The sequence below is a fragment of the Parambassis ranga genome, chromosome 2 (assembly GCF_900634625.1).
Source record: "Parambassis ranga chromosome 2, fParRan2.1, whole genome shotgun sequence".
Taxonomy (NCBI): Eukaryota; Metazoa; Chordata; class Actinopteri; family Ambassidae; genus Parambassis; species Parambassis ranga.
Genome location: NC_041023.1, coordinates 13,205,718 through 13,218,145, shown reverse-complemented (window position 1 = coordinate 13,218,145; position 12,428 = coordinate 13,205,718). Strand labels below are relative to the sequence as shown.

General features: G+C 38.9%; 1 protein-coding gene across 1 annotated transcript in view; it reads left to right on the top strand.

Annotated features, from left to right (window-relative positions):
• csmd2 (CUB and Sushi multiple domains 2) overlaps nt 1-12,428 on the top strand; it is a 189,896-nt gene that overhangs the window by 90,360 nt on the left and 87,108 nt on the right. The window contains exons 10-14 of the mRNA XM_028432810.1: nt 2,314-2,435; nt 4,607-4,710; nt 6,781-6,893; nt 10,485-10,667; nt 12,018-12,208. Of these exons, the coding sequence (XP_028288611.1) occupies nt 2,314-2,435; nt 4,607-4,710; nt 6,781-6,893; nt 10,485-10,667; nt 12,018-12,208 (713 nt within the window). The remainder of the gene's footprint in view (nt 1-2,313; nt 2,436-4,606; nt 4,711-6,780; nt 6,894-10,484; nt 10,668-12,017; nt 12,209-12,428) is intronic.

Sequence of the window (12,428 nt, the reverse complement as noted above, 5' to 3'; positions counted from 1 at the left end):
TTTAAACTGTGATGTATGCTGTTGTCAGTGGAAAATAGGTGAAGAAAACACAGGCATATATTCTGTCCGCTTGTCCGCTCATTTTTCTGTGAGACCACTCACAGCAAGGGCTTCAGCTGCCTGAAAACTAAAGTAACCACTGACTCTGAAGAGAAGCTGTGTGGGTGCAAACAAATGTGTAGGCAAATTGACAAGACTCTAAAAAAGGATAAAACTGTGTGTTGGCACAGATTATATGTTTCTGTAGACATCTGCCTGCTGTGTACATATGGAATGTGGACTCCAGGTGTGCAAACAGTATAAGAAAGTGTGAGTAATATAATAAGCGCACCTGCATGTTTTTAAGGAAATATGAACCCCATCTAAAAAGGCAAGTCAACGAAAAGGAGACAACCTTGTACCCGTTAAAAAAAATCTTGGCACCTTTAAAAATAAAAGCACCGGGATGTACTCAGCGTATGTAGTCAGTACCATCACAGCATCCTCAAACTCCCAAAACAGGCAAAGAGGTTGAGCACGAGTGGAGCTGAGGCAGGTAGTCAGTTGCAAAAACAGATAGCTTGCACTTCCAGTCAGCACCTGCCTGTCACTCAAAGCAGTCACACATATAATTCAACAAATTAGGCCTTGGGGTGAACTGCAACTTTTGCAACTCGACAATGCTGTTTTATGGTTAAAAAACATTGAAATAGCACTTTAAGAATATCTTACTCCATCGTCCTCAGTTAACCTTTAGTACAGTCCCTGTGTTCTGCTATCCCTGTTTAAATAAAGATTAAACATCATCTAGGAATAATTGAAGATCTGTATCCTAAATTAGCATTAGTCATCATTAAATTGAACAACCCTATCATTAGCACAAAAAAAATCTCTGGCTGCAAAGTCATTCTCTTGATATAGAATTTTCCCTTTTTCACTTCATACCTTTTTTTCTATTCACACCATGCTTTATTGTATATTTCCTTTTCAGGTTACCAGCTGCACTTTCATGTCTGTCACCCAATACACACATGGTGAGGTGGATCAGATGTAATGCCCATGATTAAAAAATAAATAACAGGCAACATGATAGCTTCAGTGGACTTCAAGTCTATGATATTATTCTCATTAAGGTCACCCTCACTGTCAGCACAACTCATATTAATTACTCAATTCTCTCCTTAACCTAACTGAAGTTTCTTTTTATATTTTAATTAGAGTGATTTAGTGGGAGAGGGGTGGAGCAGGGAGCCACTGAGTGGGGTTTGAACACCCAAAGGACTTCTCTTAGACAAATTCATTAAATCCGGGTAGTTGGTTTTGGCCCCCTTTTTTAGATACTCTCTGGTTCCCCTTCACATACGTACACATGTACACACTTTCCTTAAAGTACTCATTAGAAATTCGACTTCAATTTGAAGGGGTGTTTAACAGTTCTGCCATGAAGACACCCCTCGGGCCTCAATAAGAGAAGTCACCTTGTCCTTAAGTTTGGTTTCCTAACTACTCAGTCTTTTCAACAAGAAAATCTAAGAGTGCAACTTTATTTTTTTAATTAGTTGTGCGTATCTTTTCCCATGACAATGCTCCCTGTACCCATACAGTACATACCCAAGTGAATTAGGATCCATTTTAACAATAACAGAGAATGATAAACAAAGTCTCAAATCATCTTGTTTGTTCCCTCGTAATGATAAATTACAGAGCCTGACAATATTTATAAAAGAAGACCTGCGGTTAAAGCACAGGATTTATGGGTTTGATTGAATCTTCCTTTTAAGTCTGTTTTTCATGCTGCCATACTAATTTGTCAAGTATTTAGATGGTTTTGTCAAGATGGCTCTTTGGTTTATAATTTGATGTTTTAAAAAAAGTTATCATTACCAGCCACTTGGAAAACAGCTCCATCTTACCAAAGTGATGCTTGCTCAGTGTCTTTGTGAGAGGCGTCGCATGCAGAATATTTTGAGCAGAGCAGCTTGATCTGTTTCTACAGAGGATGCGTTCAGACACAGCAGAAAGAAATATACTTGACTTACAGTATACATGCACATGCCAAGGTGTCACATGGTCTCTGTTACTAGCAAAACTGATTCAAGGAGGAGGAAAAGTCCTGCCCCTTCCTCTGGACCATCATGTACAATGCTCGGCATGTTTTATGTTTGTATTTATTTTTAATCACTAATGACTCGTCCAATGAATTACACATATTTTTATTTCAGAAAGTACTATTTGTCGAGACTGACAATTACATAATATGTAATAATATGTAATGTAATAATGTAATAATAATGCTACTGACCAACAGTTGCCTCTCTCTGTCTTCTCTTGTAGCACCAATGTGTGGAGGTCAACTGAGAGGACCCAGCGGTGTTATCACATCCCCAAACTACCCAGTTCAGTATGACAACAACGCCAACTGCACTTGGGTCATCACAGCTACAGACACGTCTAAGGTAAAAGTCAATAACATAGGACTGAAGCATAATCCAGTCTTCATTAAGCTTTGCTGTTGTTTCCACTGCTGTGTTAATGGTGTCTTTAGCTGCGAGCAAATTGAAAGGCAGCTGATTGGTGTGTGTGTGAAAACACATCCTTGACACACATGGCTCATTTTATGGTTTTGATAATTGCTACAGGACACTTTGGGGGGTGTTTAACACACCGTGTGACAGACACTCTTGCATTGAAAAATGTGAGAGATAAGGAAAATGAAGGGTGAGGAAGAACCCTGGAAGGGAGCCAACACAAGACAAAGAGAGTTCTTAGAAACACCTGTGGTACAAGAGAGAAGAGGGGACTGAAATGAACAGAAGAGTAATGGAGAGGTTTTGAGAGCGTGCTTGGAGGATATCATGAAAGTGTCATAGCAATTCTGCTCAGACCATTGACTTTGGAGTTGTGTTCAAGGCTATCCAGCTGCTTTCCTGCCAAATATCCTCCTCAGAACTCAAAACAAAATGGTTTTACAAATCTGTTCTCTTATTGCGCTGCGCAGGGTGTAGGAGAGGCTATGTAAGGTGAGAGGCAAGGGGGAAAAAAGGTAGTCGGGTACAATGTACACCCTTCCAACTGCACCCTTTGTTTGCATGTGTACAAACACAGAGACACCCTTGGGTATACCTAGCAGGCAGCCTGCTGAAACAGACACCAGTACTTTGGGCTGTCTCTTGCTCTGTGCCTGGTTCAGATGAAGATAGAGTGTGGCTGTTCGTTCTCTTTAGAGATGTAATAGACTTCTATTTCTGCCTGTCCGCATAGGACGAACCAGAGGAGATGTTAGGTCATGCAGGAGACAGAGGCAGAGCTGCAAAGGGAGGTGGGCAGGGTGTGATAAAGCTTTTGTGACTTAAATCTAACCTCATGACATGATGACTAATGTGGGTTTTTGTCAAGTGTTGCTGTCTCATAATATCTTGAACATTGTGAATGCAGCTGTTTTGAAATGCCGTTTTTTTTTACAATGACATCAACTTTTACTCCGTGCTGTTTAGAAAAACAATTACAGCTTGAGTTTAAAAACTGCAAATGTCACATTAATTCAAACCTTTAACGTGAAACACCTAACTTTGGTGCTGTAAACACTATGCAATACCTATTACTCATAGGTTACAGTGCTTTTTTTCTCAGTTTTTTAATTCCTTTCTCTCACCTATGTGACTCACCTGTTGGCAGATAGGAGATGAGTTTATGGTATGAAACTCTATTTATCGAGCGATCTGACCTGTTTTGCCTACACACCATCAATCTTTTCTCTCCACCTTGGCAATTTTCATTAGGTACGAGGTTTAACATAGGACAGAATGCAATTTGCATTTATATAAGCTTTTTCATTAGGCCTTGCTCTCTCAGCCCTCTGAAAACATTAAGAATTTGGTGGAAATCAGTGGCAGCCAATTTAAAATAGGAGACAAAGACAGCCCTTTATTTATTTATATGTTAGTCCCCATATTACTATGTTTTTTTGTACAATATTTTTGCACTTTAATAATTAAATCTTTTTTCTTTGTCTGCTTTTGTTAGAGTTGACCCTTGTTTTCCTTGGCTAGAATGCACTTATTGTTTTTGCTTCCACCAGTAGCATAGAAATGAATTGAGATGAGCTTGTTTTATCCTTAAATAATATCTGTTACATCTTTTAAAACTTTTGTGTCACCTTTACAGTGAATATATTCACCCTGTGGACATCCTCAAGCCCCCTGCCACATCCTCTGGTGTGCTTTAAACTGTTGTAGGTACGGCCGACAATCAGATATTTGATTAGTGGGCAAGAGTTCATAATCACCATTGTGAAAGTCAGGTGTTACACATGTAGTATGTAAATGTATATACTTGACTGTATCAAGCTGTGTATTTACTTTTGCTGGAGTTATAATTGGAATAGGAACATAGGTGTGAATACAAGAACAAACGGTACCATCTCATTAAGAATATACACAGCAGGTACATAGGTGCAGAGCGAAATGTGCCTGGCAAACATTCAAGCAAGCTTGATGAATGATTGATTAATGGGCAGAGAGGTGGGATGTCTCAAATAGGAGGAGGTCTCTTCTTTTCACCTGGTTTCAGCAGCATTTAAGCATCTGTCGTTTACGGTTGTCTTGGTGATGTCCCCGCTGTTGTCTAGGTGATCAAGCTGACATTTGAGGATTTCGACCTGGAGCGAGGCTATGACACCCTGACAGTAGGAGACGGCGAGGTAGTGGGAGACCAAAAGACCATCTTCCATGTGTGAGTGACTCCTTTGACCTCTGTCTTTTTACCCCTTTAATCGTTCCTCTGCTTTGTAACTACTTCTGGCAAGCAGTTATTTTCATTTTTGCTAGTCATGTTCTATGTAATCACATTCTTTGGCTTTCTTCTTCACCTTTTCCTCTTTGTGGTACACTTGCCTTTTCTCCGCCTCTGTCTCCACACACACACACCCCTCTTTCCTTCCTCCCTCATCTTTGTTTCATGTTGCTTGTACAGTTTCTCCTTTATTTCATCATCACCTGATGCAGTTGTGCATGAAACATAGATGTCACACACAACATTGTCAATCATCTCTCTTCTCAGTGTAAAAACAGGATCACAGCCATGTGGTGCAGTATTGCAAACTGCATATTGATGCCCCCTAATGAAGTTTGCACTAGCAGATGCTCCATAACAATTCAGAGGATGTTGTTATTAATCGTGCTGAAATTTACCACCTTAATAAAGTTTTTATAGTTCAGTTTTTATGCAAGGCTGCCTTGCTGGGGTAGGAACTGGGAGGAGGTCGAAGATAAATGAGGGAGAGTGTTGTGGAAGAAGGGTTTGCTGATGTGAGAAGATTCTTCCTCACTTTAATAATTTTGTGCACATACACTCACAAACACTGAAAGTGACTTAATTTATTCGATTAAGGATACCCCCCCGCCTTTTTTTTTAAACTGAAAAGTAGAGTGAGTAATTCCTTCCATGCACTTCTGCACACAAACTGGAACAATTTAGGAGCTTAGAATATACTGCAGCTATCAGCACCGTTAACATCAGGTCTATATTTTTGTGAATCAGTGGTGCAGGCAAGCGTGTGCAGGGTGCAGGGTATTATTTTTTTGTAACTTTGAGGTCAGATGGATTTAACCTTACTGAAGCCCAGTCATAAATACAGAGGTTAATAAGCAATGAGTCACAACCCGTCAAATCCTCTTTGTTCACTCCAAAGACACTGTGCTGTGACAGGTTGATTATAGAGGACAACTGCTTGGTGTTTATATGCCACAACAGTTTCTCCCACAGGGAAGTTTGGAAGGGAAGATGACCTAATATTAAATGCAAAATATTGTGTGTTACTCAGCTAAATGAAATTCTAGGGTCATTCAGGTAACATATTGGGAAAAAAATGTGTTGCCATACTCTTTTTGTTTTTGTAATTAAAACAAGAAAAGGGGAGTACATTATACCCCCAAAACTCCATTATCTGTGAAGAACACGCTGCTTCATTGGGTACAATTCATATTTTATCTTTCCTCTCACTTGTGCTTAGAAGTCCACAGAAACTCAACAAATTCCAAAGAAATACTGCCAGAAAGAACAAAAAACTTGAACCCAACTGTCGCAGGGTCACAGCAAAGCAGCCTATCATCCACTAAAACTTGTTTTTATGTCTCCCTACTTCAAACATTACAAAAAAAAACAGCAAACAATCAGGGAGGGAGCTGACACTTCCTTACACCAACTTATCCAGACACCACTACTACTCCCACCATTCTCCATGTTCTGTCACTAAAATTAGAACCCTTAATCAGTTACTCTGCAGCTATACACTGCCTAATTAGAGTTTGGGGGAATTACTATTCAAATAGGATTAAATTACTTCTGTGGCATTGACTGATCTTGCCTTCATTTTCCACTTTCTTGTCCCTAGCTGTTTTAAATTTAAGGGTTAGTAAGAAAGTTTCTCAGGGTAGAATTGCTTACTGTGTTAAAGTAGTTTTCTATGATGAGAAAAGTCAGATAGTTAAATAAATAACTTCAGGTGCTGTGCCTGCTGCTCACAGTTACCATTAATTAGTGTTAATGACCAGAAATAGGTCCTGTGGCTACTAAAGTGAGGATGAGGAAATTTAGTGTGCAGATGCTGCTTAAAATAACTTGATAACTGATCTAAGGTTCACATTTTGACATACCTTGCTGCCATACTATATATATATATATATATATATATATATATATATATATATATATATATATATATATATATATATATATATATATATATATATATATATATAAGACAGACTTTAAAGACATGTCTATTTTTGTCTTGTTTTGTAGCCTGTCTGGTACCAGTACCCCAGACCTAGTGGTGAGCACCAGTCACCAGATGTGGCTCAACTTTAAGACAGATGACACCAGTGGCTCGCTGGGCTTCAAGGTGTCCTTTGAAGGTAACGACGCATCAAACATTCAGGTTGTCAGTCAGTGGGATGATTTCACTTGGTAGCTACCTTATAAAAAAAAAAATAAAATAAATAAAATTGTTGGGCTTGTTTGAGGTACCGGTTTAGCTGACACTCTCTTCGCATCAAAAGGGTTGAAGCTTTTTTATTTCCTTTTTTAAATGATCCTACTTTTGCAGAGACAGAAACCATATATGACAACATGGTTTAGGTGCCTTAATTCGAAACTAGCACATTGACAGCTTTAAATAGGATCTATAGTATAATGAACTATGTGCAAACTGAATATTTTATTATTATAGTTATTGACCAGTAGTCAATATAATAAGTGTGTTTTGATCAGTCACCATCCTACTAATGTCTTTAACAAATTAATTGATGTGTGTGTTTACAAACATTTGTAAGACTGGAAGAAGTGATCTTATGTGTGCAAATGTGTTCTGTTTCCCACCGTGCATGTATGTGAGTATGGGGTGTAAGCCAGGCTTCTTCTTCTAGTTAAGTCTGCTGTTTGCTTCCCAGCAAGTCTTCTCCCTAGCCCACAGATGCTTATTTTTCATCAGTAAAAATAACAGTGAAAGTGGAGCAGCATGCTGAACCAAAGTGTAATTAAAACAATGAGTTCTACTTAATGAAGGGGAAGAAACGCTTTGAACCACTTCACCTCCCAGATTGGAGCACCAAAAATCTAATTTGCATTCTCAATTACTTGTATTTTAAGCCTGATCATCAAGTGTAATCGCCAACACAGTCATACCAGTATACACACTCCCACCTTACCCATACATGTGGCTGTGCGTTACACATACTTTGCATTGTCTTCAGTCTTTCTGGTAATGTGATACTGACAACAGCATCACTGTTTATACAAGTGAGCTTATATTACCCTGTGTAGAGCATTACATTGACACTGAGGATGCACGATTTAAAATACTTGGGTTTATTTGCATCCATTATATCCAATGTTACAGGACAGGATTGTATCTAACATTAAGCACAACACATCAGGTTTTTTGTTTATTCTGAAGTGTTGTCTGGAGAGGTTTTTAGAAGCTTTAGTGCTGAGCATAAAGAGTTGTTGTCACACATAATCTTCTGTTAACAAAGCAGAACTAAAAGGGTACTTCTTGTAGACCACAGAAAGATACTGTTGTAGCCTCTGTAAAAGACAATGTCCAGTGACCTAGACATGCTTGAATTTTAATGGCCTCTAGGGGGCTAACATAAGTTGTAAAGAAATCTATAAGAAAATTAACCTGCTTGTCTCTTGTTTTATTACTTGAATAAATATACTCCTGAGTTCAGTCACTCTTTTCACACCCTCAGCACTTCATTTTCTAAATTATGACACCGTTTAGAGTAAAATAGATGGTAATGCGTGGTGTGCTTCAGAGTGGCTTTGCCATTTGATTAATGCTGTTTGGGTGTGCATAGGCCTATTTAGTCATTTCTGGCTCAAGATAAAATCCAGATGGTCGTAACCAAAATCCCAAACTGAAGGTTTAAGTGACTCATTTTGAACACTCCTTGGTAATTGTTCATAGAATATGCCTCGCTTTTGTCTTCAGTTTCTCTATGGTGATGCACTCCTAAATTAGGTCCACAGTAGATACTTCTCATATTTTTGATTTAGTAGTGGAATTGTGTGCCTGTGGAGATCCATTGAGACATTGTATGCAATACTGTGTTATAGCAATAAACTTAACTAATAAAGTCCTTTTGTCATCCCAGGCCTTAGGAGATTGCAGTGTACCATTGCAGAGCTCGAATTGTTCTGGAAAGTCAAACAGAGGGCAACAAATACGCCTTTACATCTGTTCCCTTATTCATGAGAATCAGCTGCTGTTTTACTCACATCTATCCACACACACACACACACACACTCACAAACCCATGTGTATCATGAGCCAAAGAACATGAAACATGTGTATACACACAGTCACACATACACTTCAAAGATTTACAATATATTCTCTCAGTTTTCCCTGAAGTTCTAATTATGGGGACCCACAAGGCAATAAGGGCCTCATCTGGGATGTGGTGTAGGGATTTACAACAAGTGATTGTGTGATCTTGTGTTTTTGCATTAGTGTATGTGCATCCCTGTGTCTTGTCTTAAAGCAGCATAACTTTGGATCCTACATACTACCTTTGTTAATTTTTCCGCTTGGCTCTCTCTCAGGCTCACCTCAAATCTCGCTTTCAGCATCCCCCTTTTAAAGGTGACTTCCACATAAGATCAATGAGTTGTCTTGTGAATGAGGGTGCCTCAGGACAGCCATACATCCAAACAGCAGTGAGCTCTAAATATGTGTTCTAAATGATGATCATCATTAGGGCCGAGTATGGATTTATACCCAACGTCACCCCTGGTGCGATTTAAAATCGTATTAGGCCCTGCCATCATTTCCTGGATGGATGAGCTTATTCTCTGTTCCCCCCATCCAGATGCCTCAATAGGATGCCTCAGCATTCCCATCTGCAATCTTCAACCTCAGAAAAGTAGAAAGAAAAGCAAGTGAATAAAAGAGGAATGCATTAATCCTGAGATAATGACTGGTGTGTGTGGTTTTAAGGTAAAAGGGTGGTCGTAGAGGTGTGGATGTGTGTAAATCGGAAAAAGCACATCATCTTCAAATCTTCAGTAACTACAGTGGGGTCGAAGGGAGAGGAGCAGATGTGAAATTTAACGGTTTGTAAGGATACAGGGACAGCAAAGAGTGCGTAGTGACGGACAAAATTAAATGCATGATGAAACAGTAGGAAAATTACACTTCAGTGTTATGACATGAAAAAGCTAGTCCGTCTTGTCAGGCGCAGATGAACTTTTTTACTGAGCCATTCTGCTGTACTCATTCAGTCAAAGCTAAGTGACTGAACTAGGATAATTTATTTTATTCTCTCGACAAACACTAGAGTAAAGAAGTAAGCTGTAAAGTCCGATCTGTGACACATCTTTCCAATAATCAGCAATAAGAGTTCACCATTGTCCTGATAAATTGACTGTACATGGTGTTAGAAACAAAAACAAGATACTACAGTATCTCTTAGCGATTTCAGAGCTATTTATCATTTGATAAATAATATAAAACATAAATATACAATTTCATTGTTTTTCATAAAAAAATAATGAAGTTTGATAATGACAAAATTATGCAGTAAAGTGTTTTTTTGCCAAGCAAGGCTAAACAAATCCTGAAGGTCAATGCACTGAATCAGTGGTTCTTTACTACTACTGCTTACTACTTAAATAATATTTTTCCCTCTTTGAATAAAAAATAAATAAATAAAAAATCACAGGCATATTGCAAATCTTAGGTAGTAATTTGTTGGCCAATTTACTTTTGCTTGAAAAAGGAGTAAGGACTTCACTGCCATGATGTTAGTTGGTAGTTATTTGGGAGATATATTATGTTGGACTCTTATCCTTTCGCATTAAGGCAGCAAACAAAAATCTCACTTCTATGTCAACCAGCTAAACTTAGTTTTGCCTGTTTGGGTTTTTATAATTCAGTGTGAGACCCTGGATATCCTGCATTCTGATTACTCTGTCAAATGTATTTATTTCTACCTACACAGAAATTGACCAAGGCAGTTGTGGCGATCCCGGAATCCCAGCTTACGGCAAACGGGAAGGGACGGGCTTTCGTCACGGGGACAGACTGTACTTTGAGTGTCTGCCCGCCTTTGAGCTGGTGGGAAAGAAGAACATCACCTGCCAGAAGAACAACCAGTGGTCTGCTAAGAAACCCAGCTGTGTTTGTAAGTCCTTAGATGCCTTGTGTTGTTTCAACACACCATGTGCACATGTGCATCAGTGTGCACTCCTCACATGGGTGCATAAATATGCATGTTAATGCAGATGAGCATGCAGAGGGAAGGCTGCATAATAAATGGTCAGATTATCCTTACAGTTTGCCTTTCGGAGCCTGTGGATTTTGAAACAATAGGAGGGATTATTAGTTAATTAACGCCCTGAAAGGCAAACACGCAATGTTAGAGAGAGTTATAGGGTGAGGAGAAAAGGCAAAGAGAGCTGACCATGCAGATAATGCCCACTATTGTATTATTAATAAGACAATAGGGTGGACAAAAAGCTGCAGTATCAGATAAACATCACTGAGCTGAATGACAGAGAGCTCGCTGGAACAGGAGTCCTTTTGGCTGGAAAACAATGTGTTTAGTTAACATTCAACAAAACCATTACAGACACAAAGCGTGGTTGTCTACATAAGGGACATCATTGGCAGTGTAAATTGGATGACATGCTTTCCTGAATGTTCAGTGCCTCATCGAATAGTATAGTATAAAGTGTAATAGATAATGCATTTGTTCATATCTATAATGCAATGAACACTGTATTGTGCGTATTTGTTTTAAATAGGAACTCTGCTGTCTTACAGGATTAAAAGAATGTACCTGTAAGAGCCAGAGTCTGGTCTGACTTTTCCAGATGTCTTTTCAACACCACCATGAACAAAGCAGAAATCATAGGCTTCGTGTCCCTTTAAAATGTTGTGATGTTATCCCCTCATGCAACTGTAATCAGCCTTTATGGTGGTTTGTAAAAGGAGACCGTTTTTTTTATTCCCATTGCCAGCGCCTTCTTACTAAAAGTGAATCGCCAACAATGATTTTGTTCTAAGTTTGTGTTTCTTTACATTCTGGCTCCTCTGGGTTGAATGTGTGCAGCCAGTGCCTCTCTCAAAAAAAAAAAAAAAAATCATGATTACCTTATTCAGCCTTGTCGGGGATACTTTGGCAACTTCTGAAATAGACAGATTTCTCCCTCTCTTCTTTCATTTCCTATGAGACCTTTGTGAGAGATTGTTGCCGCTGTATATGTGCTTATGCTACAAGACAACAAATTGGTTGTTATAGTGGTGTCTTTTGAAATATGATTTCCTCACTGATCTCGTAGATATCTGCAGCATGTGGGACTTGAGGTGGCTTTTTTACAGATTTAATAAAACATGAATCAAATCATATTGTCTTCTAGTCAGCAAAAGAAAATTGAATTTGTCCCATGTTTTCACTCTCTTAAACAATACTCATTTTATGTGACTTTGTTGTGTTTTCTTCTTTCCCTATCTCTCTGTATTTCTGTTGTAGTTTCCTGTTTCTTCAACTTCACCACTCCATCTGGGGTGCTGCTATCTCCCAACTACCCTCAGGAGTATGGAAACAATATGCACTGTGTGTGGCTCATCATCGCCAACCCTGAGAGCAGAATTAATCTGGCCTTCAACGACCTCAGCATGGAGAAGCAGTTTGACTTCCTCTCCATCAAGGATGGGGGAAAGGTTGCGAACAGTTTTCCTCATTTACTTTGAGCAGCCCTTTGTGTAGCTTCTTTTATTGACCTGTCTATCAGTCATTGTCCTTGTCAGTAGGAAAGTTAGCCTGTATAATTATGTGTGCAAGCTAAACATGTGCTAGCATCATTCCACTTGTTAGTCATTATATCTGTCGGCTTCACTGTTGGAGCTGTTTGTTCTTGACATTGTCTTGTTGTTATTTAAG